General features: G+C 37.8%; 1 protein-coding gene across 5 annotated transcripts in view; it reads left to right on the top strand.

The window, feature by feature from the left end:
* LOC135598316 (uncharacterized) overlaps positions 1 to 24,418 on the top strand; it is a 42,357-nt gene extending 17,939 nt beyond the window's left edge. For 4 of the 5 annotated variants that reach the window (XM_065091906.1, XM_065091905.1, XM_065091904.1 and 1 more), the window contains 11 exons: positions 1,381 to 1,635; positions 1,823 to 1,954; positions 2,039 to 2,359; positions 2,494 to 2,667; positions 6,159 to 7,158; positions 7,255 to 7,442; positions 14,391 to 14,495; positions 16,459 to 18,576; positions 20,886 to 21,449; positions 21,543 to 21,750; positions 23,177 to 24,418. In XM_065091906.1, coding sequence (XP_064947978.1) covers positions 1,381 to 1,635; positions 1,823 to 1,954; positions 2,039 to 2,359; positions 2,494 to 2,667; positions 6,159 to 7,158; positions 7,255 to 7,442; positions 14,391 to 14,495; positions 16,459 to 18,576; positions 20,886 to 21,449; positions 21,543 to 21,750; positions 23,177 to 24,093 — 5,982 coding nt within the window. In that variant the 3' untranslated portion in view covers positions 24,094 to 24,418. The remainder of the gene's footprint in view (positions 1 to 1,380; positions 1,636 to 1,822; positions 1,955 to 2,038; positions 2,360 to 2,493; positions 2,668 to 6,158; positions 7,159 to 7,254; positions 7,443 to 14,390; positions 14,496 to 16,458; positions 18,577 to 20,885; positions 21,450 to 21,542; positions 21,751 to 23,176) is intronic. The other variant, XM_065091907.1, reaches the window with a different exon arrangement.
* The last annotated feature ends 1,169 nt before the right edge of the window (positions 24,419 to 25,587 follow it).

The following is a 25,587-nucleotide window of genomic DNA, read 5'->3' as shown; positions in this document are numbered from 1 at the left end:
TAAAGATTACTTTGTACGGTAGTTAACAATCTACAGTTAATAGTGTATTATTACTATTAATAGTAGTTAGAGGGGGAGAAAAGAACTATTTATGGATAGTAAGGGGGATAAAATTATCACCAACAAACAATGTCGAAAGTGGGAAGGAGAGGTAGCGGTGAGAAGCTGGCAGCAGCAGCGGAGGATTAGTTTAAGACAACTGCCGCAACATTGCGAATGGTAGCGGCAGAAGCTATGGGTAGCAGTGGCGGCAACGGAAGTTCCAGAGAGAGTTTGTTGGTGGCGGAGGAACCTGCGGTCCTCTTTCTCGACAGGTTGAGGAACTGCACACGGAGCGGTAGCGGAAGGAAGCTACGGGCTCTTGCGAGGGCGGACCCGTCCGTCGACGATAGAGGAAGGCTCGGTCTGCTGTGTCTGTGGTGGAGGCAACAACATATAACGTCGGCGGCGTAGGCAGAAGCAATGCTAGGGTTGGCATGGGGTTGCACGAGCATGAATTGTTGCTTTTGAGGGTAAGTAACTTTGTTAGTTGGTTCAATCGAACCAACTGACTATTATTGAACCGAACTAGACTTAAAAGTATGGTTCGGTTGCCTTATTTGAATCGGGCGCTCGCCCGAAGCACCCAACGTTTGGGTTCGGGCGAGCGCCTAGGCAACGCCTCATTGAAACGCACTGCCTGGTCCACACACAAGGTGCTCAGGCCTCGCCTCGCCTCGCCCGAGTGCCTAATTAAATTACTGACAGCACTTGACCAAGATCCTTTATCTTGCTCGATTATTCTAGTTTGAGCTTGAAAATCCTAATTGGTCAATCACTGCCATTGCTTCCTGTCAGAGTTTGGTCTGGCTCTCCACCTCATTTTATCCATTTTTCCTTTTAGTCTTAGACCATAAGCAATATATATGTTTTATATGTATCTCTTAACCCTAGTCATATAACCTCGTGTGCATGTGATGCAACTTATGTGATCTTCTTATACGTTCATTTGATGTCGTAGATTTTCTTTATTTCTTATTTTAAACTTGTTATTTCTGCATTAGTTGAGACCACAGCTGCACTATTGGAAAATTTGAGTCCAAATCAATAATTTTCTTTCTGCCTTAAGTGTTAGTTACCACTTGCAAGTTTGTTGATTATCAGACATAATGTACCTGCATATTCCATATGAGACATTATTTAATCTATTTCTGCACAGATCATACCCTTGTGTTGAGATAGGTCATAGGAGAGAATAGGATTTGGTAGTTTATTCTTGTTATGTATGATCCTTTTAGTTGTTAATTTTTACAGTTGTTAGTCATATAAAATCTAAAATTTAATTTTATACTATGCTTTACATACAGTTTCTATGCCTGACTAGAAGGATATATTTTGCAGGAGCGAGTTATTAAATCCATCTTATTCATATTGTCCTTGCTATCTTATGCATGTCGACCTTTTCTCATCATCTCACCTTCTACTTCTCTTCCATTATGGGAGGCTGAATTTAATCGCTTGGCACCTTCCATTAATCTTGTTGTCTATAATGCAAGCAAGGATGTCCGGAAGATGATTCAAACTCTAGAGTTTCATCAGGAATGTGGTCCCATAATGTTTCAAGTGCTTTTGTCATGTCCTGATGCTATTGTTGAGGTATCATTCTTTTTTTTTTGTTTTGTATTTAGCAGTTGAGCTATAACATTTTAGCCTAATGCTATAATTTCGTACTTCCTGTTTTGTGATGGTCCCAGACATTTCTTTTTTGTTATGCAGATTTTTGATATGTTATTTGTGTGATTCATGTATCTACCTATTTGACATGATCCTGAATAATATCCAGGATTTTGGAACACTAGAATGCATTGCCTGGGAATCTCTCTTTGTTGATCAGTGCCAAAATTCGATACATTTGGAACTGTTTAAGCGTCTCTCAACTGATTTCAGGCTACTTCTTTTAAGTGGTCAGTTGAAGGTATGTGGAAGTACTAATTCTTCATGCAGTTATTGTTCTCTTTTAAAACTCTAATAATGTTTAATGAACTCTTGGAACTTTCAGGATAACATTGCTGAATACCTCAACCTGCTCTCATTCCTTGATTCAGGGATTGATGGAAATTCAGCATGCACTGTGGAATCTGATGCCATTGATGCTGCTGGTACACTTGCTTTATTGAAAGAGAAACTGTCACATTATGTTGCATATGACCGTAAACCAGATTCCTCGAAGTTTTTGGAGTACTGGGTTCCTGTTTGCCTTTCCAATGTGCAGCTTGAACAATATTGTGCGACTCTGATTTCAAACTCCATACTTCTTCGTTCATGTTCAAATTTTGATCTTGTTGGAGTTCTTGGTGACATTCTTATATCAGCCAGAAAGGTTGGCTTCCAACTACTGTTTGATAAAAATATTAGGAACATATAGTTTATTGGTTGGAGTAAAGCTAACTTGTTCTGTATACTGGAAGCTAATAACTTCTGTATTGTTTTCCACAAATTTTGCCTTTGTTCCAGTGCTGTGACCATCCTTACCTTGTTGATGAACATTTGCCAAGCTCACTTACCAGAGGTCTCCCAGTGACTGAATATTTAGATATTTTAGTAAATGCAAGTGGCAAGCTGCTTGTACTTGACAAGATTCTCCAGACGATTCGGAATCAAGGATTGCGAGTTCTGATTTTTTTTCAGGTTTGTGATGTGTTCTTTCAGATTTTGCTCTTTCTATGGCTTGTGAATTCTATTTAAGTCATAGCCTCATAGGGTCTATTGGCTTATGGCCATAGGTTGAACGTTTCATACTTAGTGTCTACAAGTGATTATGTTATTTGCCATGAATTCCACATAAATCTTGAGTGCCTAGAAACAATTTATTGCAGTAGTATGCATTTTTACTAATGAAATGAGGGTAATTTGTATGATAAAACTTCAGATGGAAAGCAATCTTGTGTGACTGTCATCCAACTTGTTTTGCTCCATAAAAAAAAGAAGATTTCTATTTAAATGCAGAGAGATCGATTATGTTCCTATGGTTATTGAATAATGAACTAATCTGAACTGTGAAAGTTTTGAAAAAGAAACTGAGGGTTACTGCTTATGATATAAATTTTGCTTTATTTCTATTATTTTAACTAAGGTTATCCATTTTGAGTATTGAACCTATCCCGAAGATTTGTTGAACCAACACTTACTAGTTTGTATTGGTGTACCAACACACAATACACTGGTAGGCACCAGTGTTTCAGAGAGGAAGAAAAAGAGGGAGAAGAGGAAGAGATGATGGAGGAAGAAAGAGGGAAGAAGAGGAAGCGGTGGAGGAGGAAGGAGGAAGGAGGAAGAGGAGAAGAGAGATACCTGAGAAGTGATTAGGGTAAATATCTTACGTGGTGGTGTCCAACTAGGTCGCGATAAGTGGAGGTCGTTGGTAGCCACTTGCGTGAGAAATAGAGTCGATCGCGATGAGAAGATAGAGGAGAGAAGTCGCAATGAGAAGTCAAAGCATCGATTGCGGTTGCATAAGAAGCGAAGACGATGTGGAAGTGGGATTTAGGGTTTCTCACTTTCCCTTTTATATAACGGACCAAATCGACATTCCTACAACTAACTTTCTAAGAAGATTTTGGCCTTATTTGGTTCTCGATTAACCTACAAGTGCTAAAGTACTTCCATTTCACCAAGACCGGTATGGAACAAGCAACACGTACCAATTCGAGCAAGCTTGTGTTTGTTGATGCTTTGTGACAAGGTTTGCCTTATTGGTTCAAATCAGCGTGTTGGTCGGTCAATGAAATGGTACAAAAAAAACCCTAAAAACCCATCCAAAAATACTTGGAAAATAGGAAAAAAAAAACTTAGGTTAAGGTTTTTAAGATGGAAATAATTGTAAATTTAGTATAATTTAAGCAACAATATTCTAAATTAGGAAAGAATAGTGACACATCTTTTTCTCGTTTTGAGAAGCTGCTTTGTGGCACGTTTCAGACCATACTTCCATTGATATTGAATCATGTAAAAAGAAATAATTTGAATTGTTAAACTTCATGTTGAGCTTTAAGATTCAAATAAATGAAGTAATAAATACATGGTTCTACCCAGTGATTGCAAAAGGCGCTCGGGCGCTCGCCTAGGCGCTCGGGCGAGGCGAGGCGAGGCCCGAGCGCCTCGCTAATGTCCCAGGCGGCGCGCTTCAAACAGGCGCCGCCTGGGCGCTCGCCCGAGCCCAGGCGCTGGGCGCTTCGGGCGAGCGCCTGGGTAAACCAAGGCGACCGAACCAGAATTTTAGGTCTGGTTCGATCCTGGTTCGGTTATTAGTTGGTTCAATCGAACCAACTAAACCGATATAACCCCAACCCTAACCCTAACCCAACACTAACCTGCTGCCGCTGCCGCTCTCGATCCCGATCCCGATCGTGATCTCGTCGCTCGCTGCCGCTGCTCCCGCTGCCGTTGCTCGCCGTTGTCGCTGCTCGCGCCTCTCGCGAGCCCTCCCGCGAGCCTTCCCGCTGCTCGCGCCTCCCACGAGCCCTCACGCTGCTCGCGCCTCCTGCGAGCCCTCCCGCTGCTCGCACCTCCCGCGAGCCCTCTCGCTGCTCGCGTCTCCTGCGAGCCCTCCCGCGAGCCTTCCCGCTGCTCGCGCCTCCCTCGAGCCCTCCCGCTGCTCACGCCTCTCGCGAGCCCTCCCGCTGCTCGCGCCTCCCGCGAGCCCTCTCGCCTCCTGCGAGCCCTCCCGCGAGCCTTCCCGCTGCTCGCGCCTCCCTCGAGGCCTCCCGCTGCTCACGCCTTCCGCTCCCTTTCCCTTTCCCGCTGCCGCTGCCGCCGCTCGCCGCTGCTGTTGCTGCCGCTGCCGCCGCCGCTCGCCGCTGCTTCCTCGTTTCTCCATCAGGCTCAGTATACTCTTAATATTAAGTTTATTTGAATTTTGAAATGATTAATTTTCTGTTAATAGATTAATAATATATTATTTTGATTTTAATGTTGTTAATTTTTATTTATTTGAAATTATTGTTATAATTATATTATATATTTTTATAATTTAGATAATTTTAAATAATTATATTATATATTTTTATAATTATATTATATATTTTTATAATTTAGCGCCTCGCTTCGCTCGGGCGAGCGCTTGGGCGAGCGCCTAGCACCTCGGGCGTTTGTGGACCTTGGCGCCTTTTAGCGCCTAGCGCTTTTTAAATCACTGGTTCTACCACAAAAAAGAACAGTAGGACTCCACGGGCAATGGATTGGGGACCACGATCCTATGTATCTATATATCAATATGATATTTTTGATAGACCCAATCTTGAAATTGATCTCATGATATAGGATACTAATACATCGTATGCCATTGGTGCATCAATGTGGTGATGATCGTAGTCTGATCGTCATGAGCCACACGTATCCAAGGTGGCACCTGAGGCAAGTACAATTGTGGCATGTATTGATGTGGAGGTTGGAGAATGTCGGAACTTCTACTTTTGCCATTGATCTGTTGCTTTGTATCATATGATCGAATATCATACTGTTGCTCAGAGAAGAATGACCAAATGAGAGTGAGAAAGAGATTGAGAGAGTAGAAGTGTTTGTGAGAGTGAAGGGGGAGGGAATGAGGGGGTAAAAAGGGTTTAAAAACCCTTAGATTTGGTTCAAACGGTTAAATGGACCATTTGAATTCAACAAATCCCAGCCATTGATCACTATCGGTTGAAATTCGACCAGTATAGGTTGATAACGATCGTATCAAGCGATACGAGGTCATATGTAATGAACTGCCCGGTACAAGGCAGTCTTTATATGGTGATAGCGAAGTTAGGTAGAATATTATCTTCTTGCTCTTTATATGGTGCCTATATCTCAACGTGCGATACAGCTAAATACCAAGATGTGGTGGAATTTAAAGTTTATGTGTTGGAGTTGTCTCTTTGTATGATCCTATGAAGGACCAGAATTCTTTCTGCTTCACTTTCTTGCTGTTAGGTTAAATCAACGTATTTAAATAGTTCAAATGTCTTCCAAGAATCTAAGCATGAATAATCATTTTAATTTATAAGTTCGTCTACGTATCTGATTTTTCAAATGTAAACATTTTTGAAAATCTGATGCTGCTGGCAATTTTTTTGTTTCAGAATAACTTTAACAGTTGAACTTCACAATTTCCTTTTCTCATTTTCTTTTATATATCATAGTCATTTGGCAGAGCTGGAAAGTTCTCAATTGGTGATATTTTGGATGACTTTCTTCATCAGAGATTTGGTGCTGATTCGTATGAGCATGTTAAACGTGGAATAGCCATGTCAAGAAGACTAGCTGCATTGAAAATTTTCAATGATAAGGCAACAGGAAGATTTGTCTTTTTAATTGAAAATCATGCATGCTTACCAAGCATCAAACTTTCATCTGTTGATGCTATTATTATTTATAATAGTGATTGGAATCCATTGAATGACCTACGGGCACTTCAGAGGATAACTGTAAAATCACAGCACAATTCTCTGCTTGTCTTCCGTCTATATTCATCCTTTACACTGGAGGAAAGACTTCTAATGTTTGCAAAGGAGAACATGAAACTTGACAGTGATATAGAAAACATAAACCCCAGTGTCTGTCATTCTTTGCTTGGTTGGGGTGCTTCGAATCTCTTTCATCAACTAGAAGAGTTTCATCAAACTGATTGCTCAGAGAATCAGTCTCAAAGTTCCTATGATAAAATGATTCTTAATGATATGCTGGAAATATTAACTAAGTTTCCATGTGTTCCTACCAAATATTCGATTGTGATAAAGGCCCAGCAGAGTGGAGCTTCTTATTCAAGAAAAATTATTTTGGCTGGTGAGGAAGGAGGATCCTGGTTGGACAAAGATCCACATAGTTTCTGGTCAAATTTACTGGAAGGAAGGTGTCCGCAATGGCGATATATTTTTGAGCCATCTCATAGTCATAGGAGATGTGGAAAGGTTCAGAATTGGGACGAATCTACATTGTCATCTGAACCAGAAAATGATGTAGGAAAAAAAAGGCTGAAGAAGGCAGTTAGCAGTAATACTGTTGATCCAATCTCTCTCAAAAGTTGGTTCCAAGGAAAAAGAGAAGCTGAAGGCAATAATAAGTTGTTGTCTGGAAATCCAGATGGATCTTCTCATATTTCCATTACTAAAGGAGCTTTTGTTCCATTCCAGTTGGAGACTGGTATTACTATACTGTTAAGAATTTGGATTATAATGTCATCTTTCTTCAGGATTTTGATATTCTTTTTTTTTTGTTATGTGGGATTGAATGTTGCAGAGGCACAATTTAATAGTCAAGGAAATGCTGTATCACAAGTGTCTTTAATGTCTGAAGGTACTAAAGATATAAACAGGCGTCATGAGATTGACTGGGAAGGGAGAGAAAGCTTACGGACTGCACAGAGGAATCTTCATCTTATATTGAAGCCAGAGTTATCAAAACTATGTGAGATATTAAAACTTCCGGTAAGCAATTTGAACAGTCTGATTTAGTTTAACCTTGTGGATAGGTGTTTCTGAATTTATTATGAATTTTGGCATTTTAACCTGAACTGCACATAAATAGTTAATTGGCAATGTAATTTCACTCGCATTTCCTCTGGTAGAAACTTTTATTGATGCTTCTGTACTTTTGATCCTTTAAGAATGTTAGATTGTGTTGAATCAAGTGTGAATCAAGTAATCTTGATTTGGTGCCAGTCTTATCTGTTTATATCCTTTTATGGCATAATATTCTCAAATAATTATGTTTCAGATTGTTCACTTGCATTTTACTTACCATCATTTGGCATGAAAACTTTTCACTGGTAGCAATACACTCCTTGCCAATGTGTATTTCCAGTGGCATCAGTATGTTGTATCTTGATTGATGTCTAAGTACTTTATTAGAAGGATTGTTCATACTCATGGTTTAAATATTGGTTGGATTGATATGGACTAATCGGTATTTATGGGTCGACTATACTGCTTGATACCGCTTCATATACTGCTCTTTTTATTAATATTCTATTTAGTGATATTGGATGGCACAATCATATACTGCCAGATAACTCGTCGTACTGATCCAATAGGTTGCCAAAATCGAGATACCTAAAGCCTTCATTATTTGCATTAGGATTTATTGTAATGAATAAATGAGGTATAAGAAGATTTGAAATGAATGAAAATAGCCAAAAGTGTAAGACCTTATGGTATCACTACTTAGGTTTGCAACTTGGTTTGCATATCTGTGGTTTTTAATTTGATATACTCAACTTGTATCCAAGACTCACCTATTTAGACTTATTTTAAACCTTATGGTCAAAAATTAGTTAGAGAGAGTGTAGATAAAGAGTAGTCAAAGACGAGAGCAACTAGGCGCCCAACGAGCCTGAATATTAAAATTGTAAAAATATATATCATATGATTAATAAATATAATCACTAAAACAATAATGACAAATCAAATTGCATTAATTTAAAGTATCAAATTACATTGTCCAGATCCATATTAATAAAACAATTAACACAGTAGGAGGATGGAGTGGGGTTGTTGGGTACGGGGAGGGGAGCAAGGATAAAGGATTCAAGGAAAGGGAGGAGGTATGGGAGAGGGTTGTTGTCCGTTGGGTTGGCTGTCTTGTTGTCACTTGAGTTGAGGTGCTACTAGTTGGGTGGCTATGGGTTGTTGTCGGTTGGGAGGGGAAGAGGGAGGACACAAGGGAGCAATTAGCGAGGAGTAGGCTCTCAGGGAAGTCGGAGGAAGTTGGCAAGAGATTGCAGCAAAGCAAAGGGGGAGAAGACGCTAGCTGTTGGGGTGAAAGGATGATGCAAAGGAAATCGTTAGTGTAGGGAGGAGAAGGGAAGATGTGGGAGGAGGACGCTGCCGATACGAGGAAGGGGGAAGACTATTGCGACGAGGCGAAGAAGAGGGGACACGGAGGGGGGGCTATGACAAAGGTGGGGGAAGAGGGAGGGGACAAGTGGGTGGAGATGTTGTCAGGGAGAGAGGAAGAGCATTGTGGCGAAGTGGGAGGCGAAGACGGTGGTGGATGTGGCGGAGTGCATGACGACGAAGGAGGAGAGATACCAACGATGAGCTCACTGGAGGAAGATGCTACTATCGTCGCCGTTTGCCCATGCAAAGGAAGAAAGGAAGAGTTGTCGTTCGCCGATTAGGTTTCTAGGTGTCATTGTCTCATCGTGTCTAATTCGTGTTTGCAAATGAACATTCGTTGATTTGGTTCCATACGAACAGATCTAGTGATTTGGCTCGTTTCGGCTTGATTTGAACCAGTCAGGTGCTTGGGTCGCCTAATGTCTGGGTCCAAGTGCACGCCTAAGCTGTGCTCAAGTGAAGGCGCTCACTTGGCCCACTTATTGGGTGCTCGGGCCTTGCCTCGCCTAGGCACCTAGGTGAGCACCCAAGGAACTCCTTAACTTTCCTGGTTAGAGTAATAATAAGTTGGCCAATTTTTACCCAATATGACTACCCTAAAAAAGAATAAGAGGAGAGGCGTGGAAGTAGGGGAACTTAAGGTTCTCTTTTTTTTCAGTTTTAAAATAAAAAAAAACAAAAAAATAGACTGAGCTGATCTTACCACTCAATCCAAGCCCATTACCAAAACTAGGTGTTAAGCTCGGTTCACAAGCCTTATGGCCCAATTCATAGTGCTTATCGAGTGGTGAGTCATAAATTGCACATGAATTGCTCGAAATTGGGCTGCTCCATATGTTGGTCAGAAGTTGAATCGGTGAATATTGGCCGGTTGCATTCTTTGATTTAAACCATTCCATTTGTCATATAGGACCTTTTTTTTATGTTGGCCTTCTACTTTGTCATAGACAAAGAGGAAAGAGTCAAAGGGTGAGGATAAAAGAAGACGGAGAAGCTCTTAGTCTCTTAAGCAAATATTGATGCCATCATAAATTATAATAGGATTTGAGTTTAATCTTGAAGTCTTAGGTGCTTGTCTAAATCTTTTGTTTGACATATATGACATCTTTTCATTACATGATTAATTTTTTAAACTTTCATAATTATTGAATTAATCTCTTATTTTTCATAGTATTTTTATATGCCTGTTTCATATGTTTTCTTTCATTAAAGTTAGGCATTTTCAATAAAGTTAGCTAAAAGAATCTTTTAGCATATAATATTTTTATTTTCATAATTTTCATTAATAAGTTTCTATTATTTTGTTATTTTTATGATTTTACATTTTGTTTTTGAATTTTTTCTCTAGCAATCTAGATTCCGCCATTTGATTTGATTGATTTCATCGATCTCGATACCTATCTTGTGAATCATGAACTAGAAGATTGCCTTATACTTAGATTTTCACTTGGATTTAACTATGGGTAGTAGTTTCAATTTTTGTTTAGGGTGGCCTTCCTAATTTGATCAGACTGTACCAGTGTACCGACTAATTGTCGCTACGGTATATACCGAACTATATCGATGTATTAACATTTGGTACAGTGGGGCATACCGACAAACCAGTATGTATCGTCTGTACCAGTTCTCTATCGGATCAATATGTACTGCTTGTACTAGGCAGTATGCCACGATACGGTGAACCTTGGATTTAAGGAAAGAATTTTAGTTGATCTAAAACCTAGATTCTTAATTCGATTCTAAATTTGGTGGATTAGGATTTTGAATTGAGAGTTGGAGTTGGTCATCCTTTCTACAGATTCCCATATGATCGCCCTCCTCTTGAATTTTCAAGGGAAGCAAGACTATTGACAGAGAGTAGAATATGGTGACATCACCAAGAGGGAGAAAGGTAGGAATCCTATGAACTTGAAATCGTGTCTTCTCTTATTGATTTTCTCCGCGATTGATATCTTTTATTTCTCATAATGATTTATTTAGCAATTGGTTTGTTCATGTTGATTAAATAATATTGGTCGTTGGTTGTAAGAATGTCATCTTTCTATACTTCCAATCATGGTTTGCCATACCGATGCATACCGTCTTATACGAGAAGTACATACCGGTCTGATAGGATACTAATACATGGATTGCCCTCTATCTGGTGGTACTGATCATTTGACTACGTATCAGGCGATACGGGGTCTGTATCAGGCGATAATGGTCGAAATCTGATTGTTATACTTTCAATCATGGTTTGTTGTACCGATGCATACTACCCTGTACAGGTGGTACATATCGATCTGATAGGGTATCGATACACGAATCTCCCTCTCTTAGGTGGTATCGATCACTTGACTTCGTATTGGGCGATATGAAGTTTGTACTAGGCGGTAATGGTCGAAAGCTGACCATTCTCGACCTGTACTAGCTGGTAACGATTGTATTTCAACCATTACCGATCAAGGGCTAAGATTGTCTTATTTTTTCAAATAGTCAATTTGACCGTTTAAGGCTTAGAAAAGGGTTTTTAAACCCTTCCCGCCCCCTTATTTCAACTCATATCACTCTCTCATTCTCTTAAACTCTTTCAATATTTTTTCACTCATATGTCTTTCTTATTCTCAAATTTTTACTCTCCTAAAATCAACAAAGCTACGATTTGTGAATTGGATCAAATTTAGGAGACTAATTTAGGATGATTAAGAGGAAGAACACTCTAATCAAGAGATATGCATTCTCTTTCTAGATTTTTATTGATTTATGAGATGATTAAGCCTATTTTATGGGGTGTATTACTTAATATCTAATATGTTGTTTGATATGTTTTTAATGGTAGAATAGTATTAATTAGGGAGTAATTAAGGTCTTTAATATTATGATTAGTATGCTTAATATTGATTTTTTTCATGATTAGACACTTAATAAGTCAAATCTTTATATTTCATGTACATTAAGGATTGGATCATATGTTTGTGATGGTATTTTTAATTAAGATTTTTAATGTTGTGATTCAAGGTTCTTAATTTTGGTCCATACTGGTGTACCAAGCCTTGTTCGGTACGGTATGTATCGAGACGTACCAATAGTACACGAGGGCATATCGGCGATACACTAAAAAAGAATTGAAAAACCTCCAAAAATACCTGGAGTTAACAATTGGTACGCATTGATAACGATCAAAATCCGAGGCGTACCGATCGGTACACCTCGGTAACAGTCAAACTTAACCGTTACAGTTCGGTACAGATCCCGTATCGCCCGATACGAGGTCAAAACACTGGTACTACCCTGTAGAGGGCAGTCCATGTATTGGTATCCTCTCGGATCGATATGCACCACTCGTACTTGGTGGTACACATTGAAATTTAGAACCCTACTGTGACCAGTGATTTTAATGATGATTTAATCAAAATTTGATCGATATTGGGTCAATTTATTTTATTTTTGCTAAAACTATACTAATATATTTATTTCTAATTTAAAAACCCTACTTTAACTTTTTTTATTTTTCAAGTATTTTTAAAGTTTTTTTAATGATTTTTGGTGTACTGTCAGTATGCCTTGGCGTGTAATCGATATGCATCAGTACGGATCGAAATTGCAATCCTTGCTTTCAATACATTCTTTTTTCTTTTAGGCCTTGTTCGTCCATGTGTAGGTGCATTATTGTGATTTAACTCAATCTAGATGTCTTTTGCACTCTTGTTTCTTTGTATCAAGTGAGTTTAGAACATGGGAAACATTATTTTTGTCTAGGTCATTAGAAAATAAGAAAAGAAGCTTGTCGTGGATCCTTGGAGAAAAAAGGAAAAAAAAGGAAAGGAATGAAACATGACATGATGATTGAGTAACAACGGATTTTTTTTTTGAAAATAGAGAGATAAGAAGAGAGAAGAGAAAGATAATGCCAAATGATAATAGAAAAAATAAAGGATAATTTCCGGACTCACTTTGGCTCAAGGAGCAAACTCCTTGTATAAAGGTCTCACACCTCCACCACGTCTCGCATGTGAACAATGGACACATTCCATCGAAAAAATAATTGTGACCTCGTACCACTCACATAAGGTGGGAAAGGACTCAGTTCATCTTCTCATTGATTCCATTACATTGTTCTAGCCCTTTTTATAATCTCAAGTATAAGAATAAAAAGAAAAAAAATACAAGAATAAGAAATATTACAATCGTATCAATTAAATATATAATGTGTTCTCATTGAAGAAGGTAATAATTCTACTTTGATTCGAAAAATAATCTCCCTTTATTGATGATATTCTTGATTGATAAACTTCCATTTTTATAGAGATGAGCCTTTAGTAAAGATTTGCAATCTTCAATTAATAATGAATTTGATTTCTTCCACTTTTAAGCATTTGTTTTCTTTTTGTTCACCTTGAGTAGATATTGCCATGTGGCAACTCGTGACAAATGCAAAATATATCTAAACTAATAAAATTTATTCAAATAATATATAAACTAAATTACCTATGCATCACATGAGCTAGCCAATAAGGGGACCTGGCTGGTAGTAAATTACAGTTGGGCTGCAAACATGTTACTGTAGCTAGCCGACAAGGGGACCTGGCCAGCAGCAAATTGCAGTTGTGTTACAAACCAAGATTTGTTGTATCATAACATACTGTCCAGGATGAGCATATGTACTGATCCGACAGGGGACCGGTATGACCAGTATATATCAGTTTGTCGGTATACCCTATCATATTATGTGTTGATACATCAGTATGGTTTGGTACGTACCGTACCGATGGCCGATCGGTGCACCGGTAAGGCGAACCATGCTGCAAACATGTGATTGTAGCTACAGCTTGGGCTGCACAAGCGCAGCTCAGCCTACAGCTTCAACCAGGCGCATCAGCTCAGCCTGTAGCCCTGAACCCGGCAGGCTGATTAGCAAGTAGCTGACCCACAGACTTCTGGTCTCACATGCGCAGTAGCCTGCAAATCACCTGATGCTACATGCCCTATTGCCACATAAGGGCTGCCTGTTGTAGCTAGCTATCTCATGCTTTCCATAGGATGAAATATTTGAAGGTCATGAAGATAATTCGTGGCAAGCCATCATGGAGTAATCTGTTGTGATAGTTGAGGCAGGTAGATTAGAGGGAGAAAAGGTTCAGTTATCTTTAATTGATTTTGCTGCTTATCTGGTAAATAGTTTTACCATCAACTTATATGTTGTTGACATAGATGACGCAGCACTCATGTCAATAGGTGGCAGTGGCAACATTAGCAAACAGCCTCCTAAATATAAGCTTGCCCTATGTGCTTGGATCACATGTTGCACTATAATATTGTTAATTAGTTTTAGTTAAGGTGGTCATAAGAAACTTAGTTGAATGTTTGTTAGATGACAAACATGTGAGTTAATCAGCATTATGAATCTTGTGGTGAAATGAAACTATAGTTCAGAATAATACGATTTCGTGAGTGTATTCTTTTGGCGATAAGATACTTGATTCATTTATAGTCATGATACATGCATATGATATGTTTTATGATGTTCCTTTGTTGGATGCTAATGAATTTTATGTGCAGGTGAATGTCAGTGATGTGGCTCAAGTGTTTCTCGACTACATAATGAATAATCATCATGTTAGTCCCGAACCAGAAATGATATTGCAGGCCTTCAAGATATCACTGGTTAGAGCAACCACCAGTTTTCTACTAGTTTTAATGTGCAAGTATTTAGCATGTTCTTGGACTTCAAATTGATAGCTTTTGATGTGTGCTTTCAGATATACACTATGAGGATTTTATGGCTACAAGTTACTAAAAAGAAGTTTCTGAAAAATTAAGGGCCACTATGCCTTTTTTTATTTCATTTTTCGTCTTAGAATGTAAGAAGAGTTTTTTGGAGGAAGAGTTTTTTGTGGTGAAACTAAATTGGTGGGGAGAGACCGAAGAAAAATGGGTAACTTCTTTTGTTTTTTTTTGGGTACTTCTTCTTTTCCTGTAACATTCTATAAAACCACAATTTAGATAAAAGAAAAACAATTCATAGGAGAAAAACATAAAATTGTTATTTAATATCCATGTTTCAGTTGTGTTTTGGATTTCTGAATTTCCTTTTTAAAAATGTTACAAGAAATTAAGCACCCAATTGGTGTTTAATTTATTGTATCAACAAAGTCCAATCCTGTTACTACTTTGACTACCTTAACATTAGATACTTGCATTGCTTATTTCTATATCTCATGGTCATTGGTTTTATGTTTTTGATTTTAGTGAAACAAATACTTTTGCTTCCAAAATTTTCAAAAACATGAATTAATTTTATAAGGTGAAATTCTTAACAGATGGGTTTGTTTTAATTTTTTTTGTGTTGGTTTTTGCCCAACTAAGCTTACAATTGCTCGAAAATTGCCCCATAATTTTTGATTGATTGTTGCATTATTTCTGGTGTATCATATAATGTGACCGACTAGTTGGACTGGGCTAATCACTATTTGCTTTTAATATAAGGATCAATATCTAAAGAGTGGACTTGGTACAATGTTAAGGTTGCTCTTTACGACTGGAGTGACCAGAATTCAAAACCTGGAAATAACCTCTTTAGTTATAGAGGTAGCATACATCACTCCATCCCAAGCATCTTGTAGCATTCCATACTTCATAATATCATTGCGTAAAATAATAATAAAATAAAAACAAATGGTATTGTGTCCAGTGAAAAGTCATCGAGCACTTGAGTGCTTGCCTAGGTGAGGCGAGGCTCGAGCACTCGCCTATTTGTCGCCGGGGGTGGGCATTCAGAAGTGAAGTTGGATGGTTTTCACTAGGCAATCCATATTTTGTACATTAAACAATTGGAACTTAGGCAGGGATTTGACCATTATAAATAATGACAGTCTAGGGATATAGACAGCAGATTGTATATACTTATAAAGCAAAGGTGATCATTGGAAAATAGTAATCAATTTGATATTTAACCTGATTCTTCAATTAATTAAATTTGGGATCGTGCTTTACTTTTAAAAATACTGTGAGGAGAACTTAGGTTTTAACTAGGATGAATGAATAAGGTCATTAAGTGAAAGTTTTATCTATTTAGATCTGTTATTCGACAGGTATGAGAGATTGATGAAGACATTATTCTATAAAATTGGCTGGATCACGTGGAGAAAGATGCTATGATTTTGTGTCATCATCATGCCTTTTTGAAAATTTTATAAGACAGTTGTGCGGTCAGCCTTGATTTATTTGTTGAAAAGATCCATACAACTGACTCCAAATAATTGGGACATTAATTTTTTTGTTGTTGTTGAATTCTGCAATTTGGTTATTTCGTTTTGTATGCCAGACCCATTACTTGAAAATTAAATGTTCTGGTGGCTTTCCATGTTTCTTACTATAGTTCTGTTCTAAGCTTTTATAGATCTTCCTAATGACTTTTGGTCTATAATTCTGTAATTTGGTTGTATGGCTATTGTATATGCCAGACCTATTAAATGTTCTGGCAGCTCTCTGTGTTTCTAACTGTAGATTTGTTCTAAGCTTTTATAGAGCTTTCTAATGGTTTGTTTGAGTTTCTATTAGCAAGTAGTGTGAAATCTACTGCTTTTGTAAATTTCTAATTGTTCTTAATGTGTTTGGGAACCATAAGTGTTGGCGAGCTGCTTCTTTCTTAAATCAGAAGATTGATCACAGAGAATCACTCACACTTGCAAAGAAGTACTTGAACTACACATGCAATGAAGAGCAGGCTTCTAATGTTTATTCTAAATTGCGAAGGCTAAAGAAGATTTTTTTAGGTCAAAATAACATTTTCATGAGGAAAAATGAGCCCAATACATCAGAACCAGGGCGGTCAGTATCTGGTATAGATCTTACTGGAGAACCTTCTTGTGAGACAACTCCAAATTCCGCAGAATCTAATCTTCATGATATTGAGAAAGGTGAACTTCAAGAGAGTTCCCAAAGTCATTGTGCTTTTGAACAACCAATGTTTCTGGGGCAGGTTCCTGTTCTTGGAACTCCTGCAAATCTGAACGAGGACCTTGGGTCTCTGAAGGACAAACTTCTAAAGAAACGAATTGATTTGATTAACAAAGTTTGTTCAAGAAGGGAAGAAGATCTCTCTCTCAGGCAACAGCAAGAAATTACAGACTTTAATATGCACAAGGAAAAGTTGGAATTGAATCTGAAGAAGGCACATGAGAAAGACTTAGAACTTATTAATGATTTGGTTATGGATTCAGCTGATAAAAATGACAAGATTAGATTGCTTAAAGAAGAGTTTATGAAAAAAATGACTGGACTTGAGAAGCAAATGGATTGCCAGTATAAAAAACTTAGAGACATGCAGTTATTTGCAAGGGACAAAGAGCAACAGATAAAGAATCATTGGATAGAAGAAGCTAAGACTGGCAAACTAATAGAGTCTTTTGATAGCATTCCTTTGTCTGATTCTGGATTCAGGTTGGAGGAACTCAAATTAGCGAACCAGGATGAAGCTCATGATGGTTTGCGAAACAGAATATATGACTCCAGGGAATCTGGGCCTTTTCAAAATAAGCAAACTGGTGAGCTGATCACTGTGGCTGACTTGGTAACAAGTGGGTTGAATTCGAAAACCTCTGAAGGGCCGACAGTTTATCCTCCTGAAGGATCTGGATGCCTGCCAAATCAAATCGATTCGTTGGTTTCTCAGTCCAATGTCATGTATGTAACTGAAACTGAATCTGAACCAAGAGAGACACCTTTGGAAGTTCCATCAACTCTTCCACCTTCAAAGACAGTTGACTTGACCATAGGAACTGAATCTGAGTCTCTTCCTTCTGAGGCACCTGTCATGAACTCAGTGATCATTGAGGCTGAATCTCTTCCTTCTGAATCCAGGGAATCTGGGCCTCTTCAAAATAAGCAAACTGGTGAGCTAATCACTGTGGCTGACTTGGTAACAAGTGGTTTGAATTCTAAAACCTCTGATGGGCTTACAGTTTTTCCTCCTGAAGGATCTGGATGCCTGCCCAATCAAATTGATTCATTGGTTTCTCAGTCCAATGTTATGTATGTAACTGAAACTGAATCTGAACCAAGAGAGACACCTTTGGAAGTTCCATCAACTCTACCACCGTCAAAGATTGTTGACTTGACCATAGGAACTGAATATCTTCCTTCTGAGGCACCTGTCATGAACTCAGTGATTACCGAGGCTGAATCTCTTCCTTCTGACTCCAAGGAATCTGGGCCTCTTCAAAATAAGCAAACTGGTGAGCTAATCACTGTGGCTGACTTGGTAACAAGTTGTTTGAATTCTAAAACCTCTGAAGGGCCGACAGTTTTTCCTCCTGAACGATCTGGATGCCTGCCCAATCAAATCAATTCATTGGTTTCTCAGTCGAATGTTATGTATGTAACTGGAACGGAATTTGAACCAAGAGTGACACCTTTGGAAGTTCCATCAACTCTTCCACCTTCAAAGACAGTTGACTTGACCATAGGAACTGAATCTCTTCCTTCTGAGGCACTTGTCATGAACCCAGTGATCATTGAGGCTGATGACATACCTATCAACTCTAGCACACCAGCAACTGTTGAAACTGAGAAGCAGAGAGGTGCAGAAAATTCTGATATTTTATGCTCGAGTTTTTGTCCATTGGGAAGCATTGAAGAAGGTAGAAGTATGAATGACGGTGAGGATGCAAGCTTCAATACTGCCCTCTTGCAAAATCAGGCAGACTGTCATACTGGTTTTCAGAATGATGGTTCACCATGTCAGGTGCGTTTGTGGAACTATGAGCATGTCCAAAAAGGATCTTTTAATTATCCATAATTTTCAGTTTTTGGAAGAAAGATCAATAAACTTGTACTATGTTAATTGTATTAAATATTCTGAAAAGTGATACCTTGTTAAACCAACTGATCTTACTTGACTTTGGAACATCTGTAAAAGGTTTAATATGTTCAAGTAAATTCTCAATCAATTTTGCTTGTTCTGTTAGACAGGTAGTTGTTGTAATATAGATGGATGATATATCATTAGAGATCAATTTTGATAGTCATGATTAAGCAAAGTCAATTATGTCAAATTTCAGATATCCATTAAACAGGAGGGCAGAGGTGACATTTGATGTTGGGATGAAGAAAAAATCACGCTTGCTTATTTACATATTCTGGTGCAGGTGCATTAATCAAAGAAATTTAATCCTTGTTTGAGCACTTGATTGCACTATCAGTATTCTGCTTAGTTAAACATATACAGGCTCATACTAGTTTTTGCAATGGCAACACTTTATGTTGGTCAACACACCAGAGTGGCAATCCTTGCATTTAGTTGCATGTGAACATTAAGTCTTGAACTATCACTAGCAGTTTAAGAAGCACATACATGGGAATCACATACATGTCATATCTGACAAGTGTCTGACATGGATAAACATCAGATATAGCAAGAGCATGTCCAATTTTATGCTGTGCTCATTGAGTCTGCTAAAAGGGGAAAAGGAACTCCGCTGAATCCTGTTCGTTCCCCTTCTGCCCAACAATCAACTGAGTAATGGTGGACAAGATAGAAGGTAAACAGACCCAAATGTTGCTGAGGTTGTACCTGCAACTGGTGTCACTTGCTCTAGTTTTTCAGGGAAGCTGACAGTTATGTGGCCATACGTAAGAAGAGAAGGGGGAAAATGGGGCCCTTCGGGGAGAATAGGGAGCTGTGTTTTAGGTTGGATAGGATAGGGTTGTTACTTTTTTCCCTCTTTAACACGGTTATTATTTGAACCATCAAAGTTGTGGCTTTTGGGCTGACTTGTGGTCTATGGTAGCATCGTTCTACATTTTCTATGGCAAGTCTGAGATAAACTTATAGGACCTTGTCCCGCAGAGTTTTTTTATATTTGTTAGTATAAAAAACAAAGATTTAATAGAAAGCATTTCGAAGTAATAGCACAATGTGAGGGACTTCTAAAGCACAGCTACAAGTTATGATCCCTGTTTTTAGTTCATATATTGTAGTTATAAAATATTTTACTTTGATTGTTGTGGACGTGCCATGCCATGATCCCTGCTTTGAGTTCATATATGGTAGTCATAAATATGTACTTTGATTGATGTGTATGTTCCATGCCATGCCTGCTTTGTATTTTTGAATTTTTTCAGTGTGTGTGCTGTGTCTCATGTGCACATCCATGGTTCCTAGTTAGCAGTCAAATATCCTGCATCGTGCATGGAAGTATTGCAATCGCATGTACCATATTTTGTAAATTTTAAAAGAAAGCAATATCAGTTGGGTTGTTGCAGCTAAACTTCTGCCTCTTTTTGAAGGACTATAAAATATCTTTAGTACTTAAACTGGTATTTAATGTCAATAGTACCTGGCATTTGTAAGTAATGAAACTGAACATTTATTGTCCTATAAACAATTATATTTAGGATTGTAATTAAAATGCACATTTTATTGTCTGAGTGGATTAAATTGACTGTAGCTTTTAAATAGTTGGGACTGTGCTTTTATATCACTGCTTATTCCGTCAATGTAACACAACTTTAATTTGAACTTAGAAGTGTTTTTTCGAATCTGGCTAGCAGTGAACTGAACTTGGAGTATTCATAATTTTCCACTGAATTCCATTTCATTTATTACCATTATGATGTACAGTTATTGATTATCAGCTCCAGATTTTCATGCAACCTATAAATGGCTATAAAATTGAGCACTTTTACTGTCTTGATGTTTATCTTTTTTTCTCTCAGTGCTGTTGGTTTCAGCTTCATTTTTTCTCTCAGTACTGTCTTGATATTTAATTGTTATTTGTTGATTTCTTTCTGTAGGCCTTCAGTTAGTGAATTTTGATCGTTTTCACATTAATTGTAGCTAGGTTTCTTAATATGAATATTCAAGACCTCTTTTCAAGTATCATCTGTCACTTCAGTTTAATTTAACTTTTATTCTCTCAATTCTTTGGTGCCATTAGTACAAGTTTTGATTGATTTAGTTGGACAAGGGGGAGTTATGCCAGTTAGGTTTGTGCATTATTGTATTTGTACTGACACACTGAGCAAATTCTACTTCTGGTTGTGCATGAACAGGCACCACATTTTAGTCGGCATGAGAGGCTTGAAAACTCTGCTGGTTTAGAGGTCCAAGGCAGTGGCTCTCTCCAAGAAACTCCAAATTTGGCTGATTTTGGCACCGTTGATCTTACCAATCATAACATGACTGTCTCAAATTCTTCTCACGATCCATTGCCTGTATGTACCGTCGTGCCCTTGGTATCACACGTTCAAGAAAGCATAGCTGCATCTGGAACTGAAGAAGAGCTTTCTGATCAGATACAGCATTTATCCCATCAAAATGATATGCCAATGCAGGAACCAATTGTATTGTCATCTGAACTGGTTGGGCAGGCTAATCCTCATCCTCTTGTAACCCAGTTTGTTGATCATTCATTTTTACCAAATTCAGATACAAGATCACAAAGAAGCATCATTGAAGAGCCAAGAAGCACTTCTCAGCCAGAATCAGTTCACTACCCTCTCTTTCCACTTGCACAGTTGATGCCAACGCAAGGGCTTCAACCTGAACCATTGAAAAATGAACTGACTAGCATACGGATGCATCAGGATAAAATTACTAAGATGCATGATGATAGGGTTTGTTTTCTGTCACCTATTTCTGAGTCATTTTGCCTGTTAATTTATGCTCAACTATTATTAATAGTTGTGTCTTGTTTCATCTTTTCACAGAAATTGCGTCTTAAATATGAGTGTGATCAAGAGTTGGAGAAGGTCAGGAGAAAGTATGATATGTTACTTCAAGATGCAGAGTCAGAGTTTCTTTGTAGCAAGGAGGTTCTTGAGACCATTTACAACAAAGTTTCCATGAATCAGGTTTTAGCTGAAGAATTTAGAGCCAAATTTATTGAAAATAAGGGAGGAACTTCATCTTCTAGAGGTATGGAACACAAAGCTAATTTAAATTAGCTTGGCACTTAAGTTTTATGGATGAAAACAGTGCAGCATCTTCTTGTCCTTTTCAACTTTTTTTGTCCAGCTAATGTATATGTGTATCACATCTAACTTTCATGGCTTTTAAAGTTCTACCTTCTTCTTAATAATCACGTATATCTATTATTTATCAATATATAAAACTATTTGCGTTTAAAATTCTTGTAGAAAGTGTTTTAACTCAGTTTATAGATGCAAATTTTCGTGGGCATATGTATGAAATGTTTGGTGGAGGAAATGGGGGTTGTCGTGAGTGGTTCATGTCAAAAATCCTAAACAATTATTCTAGTTCTTTCAATTGAACTATATCATAATTAATGATATGCTTGGAGGACTTGGATAGATCATCATTGACTTCATTGGACAACCATGTAAAATCAAACGATGTTTAGGCCCGTCTTATGTTATATGTATGTTTGTATGTACATTTATATATGAAAACACATTCTTGTAATATGACCACTTATTAAGTGCATGCATGTCAAATGCATGATGACATTTTGTTTTTCCCACCTAGAGTAGTAATATAAGTTAGTTTGAAAGGTGGATATGATTCCATTATTCACAACCCATTCACATAACATTACTTTTCCAGTTGATCCATCATTATATGTATTTCATGTGCATTGAACATCATTAAGTCTATATACAAATACAATAGGTCCTTTCATAGCATTGAATTTGGACTATCAACTATCTTCATGATTCTGCTGTCGATTAAGGAAAGAACATGCAATGGGACATTATTTAGTAGAGTATTTTACAGGAGGTGGGAGGATTGCTAACAAAAGCCATGTAGTTAGCCGAATAACTTGGTACTTGGAATCGTGGCTGCCATTGGGTTTTTCAATATGTGCATCTAACTTGATGAAGTCAAATTATATACAGACAAAATTGGTTCCCTTTTCAATTGGTTGAACATGGTCAAATAAGTAACTTCATGAGTTTGCTGTGGAAGTTAGGGAAAGAACAGGTTAATGGGACACTGTTTACTGGTTTGTTTTACCACTGATTGGAGGATAGCCACCAAGAATCAAATTGTTAGTTTATAGCCACATTTCTTTATTCGATTTCTGAGACTTGCTTAGCAACTTAGGTGGAGGGAGACCTAAAAAAAATTATTAGAAACTATATATAAGGATTTAGATACTTAGTTTAACTGAGTAAGGACATAGCTTTATTATTGTTGTTGCTGTTGATCTTTTTTCTCTCAGAGCTTGAGGCTGTCATCTCATTTCTTCTACTCTAGCATAGGCTCGAACATATTTTCTTGCTCATACTTGTTTACTTATGTGCTAATTTGTGTTGATCATTATGTCATTGTTGAGCAGAAACTGATATCATTCTTTTCCACTCTACTCTTTGAATTCCAGGTCACCAAACATTGCAGCAGTTACTTCAGTCATCCCAACCTCAGTTTATCCAGAGATCTGTGTCAGCATCAACTTCCACGCCTATGCCACTCCCAGCTACCCCACCACCAGCTGCAGCCCCGTCCTCGCTCGCATCAGTCAGACTCCAAACTCCAATGATCCCTTCTAGTCAGACCCCAGGATCGCTTGCATCAGTCAGACTCCAAACTCCACTGATCCCTTATGGTCAGGCCCCAAGCTCGCTTGCGTCAGTCAGACTCCAAGCTCCACCGATCCCTTATGGTCAGGTCCCAAGCTCGCTTGCGTCAGTCAGACTCCAAGCTCCACCGATCCCTTATGGTCAGGTCCCAGGCTCGCTTGCGTCAGTCAGACTCCAAGCTCCACTGATCCCTTCTGGTCAGGCAGCCCGCTGGACATCTTCAGTCTACCCAAGTAATTCAGCTAGAGCTCACTTATGCCCAATGGTTCCCCCACAGCCAAACCTTCAAATCAGAAGTGAAACCCGTGCGCCTGCTCCACATCTCCAACGATTTAGAGCTAACACATCCATGACCAGTCATCAGCAGCTCCATGCCGATGTACTTTCGGCCACCATGGGACAAGTTGCGCCTATGCCAACTGCACAGCCATGCACGGATCCCCATTTTGGACAGTCACACATTTCCAACACTGTATCAGTTTGTCGGGATGCCTCCCCATTTTATTCTGAGTTGCCCATGGGTGTTGGGAACTCCATAGGAGGTGTTAACCGGTCTATCTCTCAGTTTACTGATTTGGTTTCATCATTTGATAGTTGGCTTGCAACCAAACCTACATCGACAGCTCCTGCATTCTCTCAGCCTTGTGTTGAGCCATGTGGTGTTGTCGACGTGCCCCCTTCTAACTCGGATGTAGTTTGCATATCAGATGATGATTGATCATTTTGTAGATAAGCATATTTTAGTTTGTCACTGTAACTAACACAACCTCAGATATGTTGAGCCTGAAGCGAAGACATGAGCCTGAAGTGATATCTTACAGGTAGCAACCTTGCTGTGAGGGGTTGCTGCTGGTAAATATTTTACCTCAGCCTCTTTTATTGTATTCCATCATAGAATTGGAGAACACGATCAATTTTTTGTCGTGGCTCCGTCTAATCCCGGAGTCAGCTGACCATTCTGGTCAGAATGTTTGTAGTCCCTAAACAGCAATGCTAAGATATTTATTTTTTTATATATATTTTCTTGTACAAGTTTATACAAACTTTTGTAGTCAGCCTCCATTGTGGAGCTTTTGTGAATTCAGACAAAACTTGATGCATGCTAATTGTTAACAATTTAGCTTAAGAAAATGTTAATGTTATATGTGCATCACATTGTTGAGAAATAGTCTGATGGTACTTGATATGCTGTCATTGAAAGCATATCAAGCATGATTATTTTCATGACGATGATAATCACTGTGATTATATAATTTAGGTCTGTCGACTTTTTGAATGCATATTAAATTTTTCTTCTGATCTTTGCATCAATATTTCAAAGAATGTCATTATTTCATGTGTTAGAACCACGGTATGTAATATCGTATCGTATCGGTGTTTCGAGGTTAGTTCGATACGGTATCGTATCGGTGTTTTGAGGTTAGCTCGATACGGTATCGTATCGTGTACCGAGCGATAAGCCATGACATACCAAGCGGTGCACCTAATTTAGGATGTAAAACCCTTTGATAATACTTGAAAATAAAAAAAAGTTATGATAGGGTTTTTCATTATCATCATTAGATATACTAATTATATGATTAACATAGTTAATTTTTCATTAATTATTTTTTTCAATAATATAAACATGACAAATAAGTATTAAATACATTAAATTGATATAAAATCAAATAAATTTTGATTAAATCATCATTAAAATGATTAATCGTAATATTAAATAATTTTAATAAAATTTAATTAAACCTATTTTACCATCGTATATATGTCATACACATAAAAGAAACATTAAATATATAATTTTGATACTATGATTCAAATTATGATAAAATCATCATTAGATATACTAATTACATGATTAACATAGTTAATTTTTTCTCTCAATATTATAAACATAGCAAACACCCTAATAAGTATTAAACAAATTGAATTGATATAAAATCGGATAAATTTTGATTAAATTATTATTAAATAACTAATCGTAGCATTATAAATATTTTTAATATTTAATATACATGAAACACTATAATCATAATATTAAATATCTTAATTAGTCTCTAATTAAAGAAAGAGAATACATACCTTTTGATTAGAAAATTCTTTCTCTTAATATTCTCAAATTAGCCTCGATTGAATTCACAAATCATTGTTTTGTAGAGTTTATGAGAGAAAAAAGAGTTTGAGATAGTTTAAGAAGCATGAGAATTTAATGGAG

The sequence above is a fragment of the Musa acuminata genome, chromosome BXJ2-1 (genome assembly GCF_036884655.1).
Source record: "Musa acuminata AAA Group cultivar baxijiao chromosome BXJ2-1, Cavendish_Baxijiao_AAA, whole genome shotgun sequence".
NCBI classification, from domain to species: domain Eukaryota; kingdom Viridiplantae; phylum Streptophyta; class Magnoliopsida; order Zingiberales; family Musaceae; genus Musa; species Musa acuminata.
Note: the sequence above shows the minus strand (reverse complement) of the source record. Positions and strands in the feature narration are given on the sequence as shown.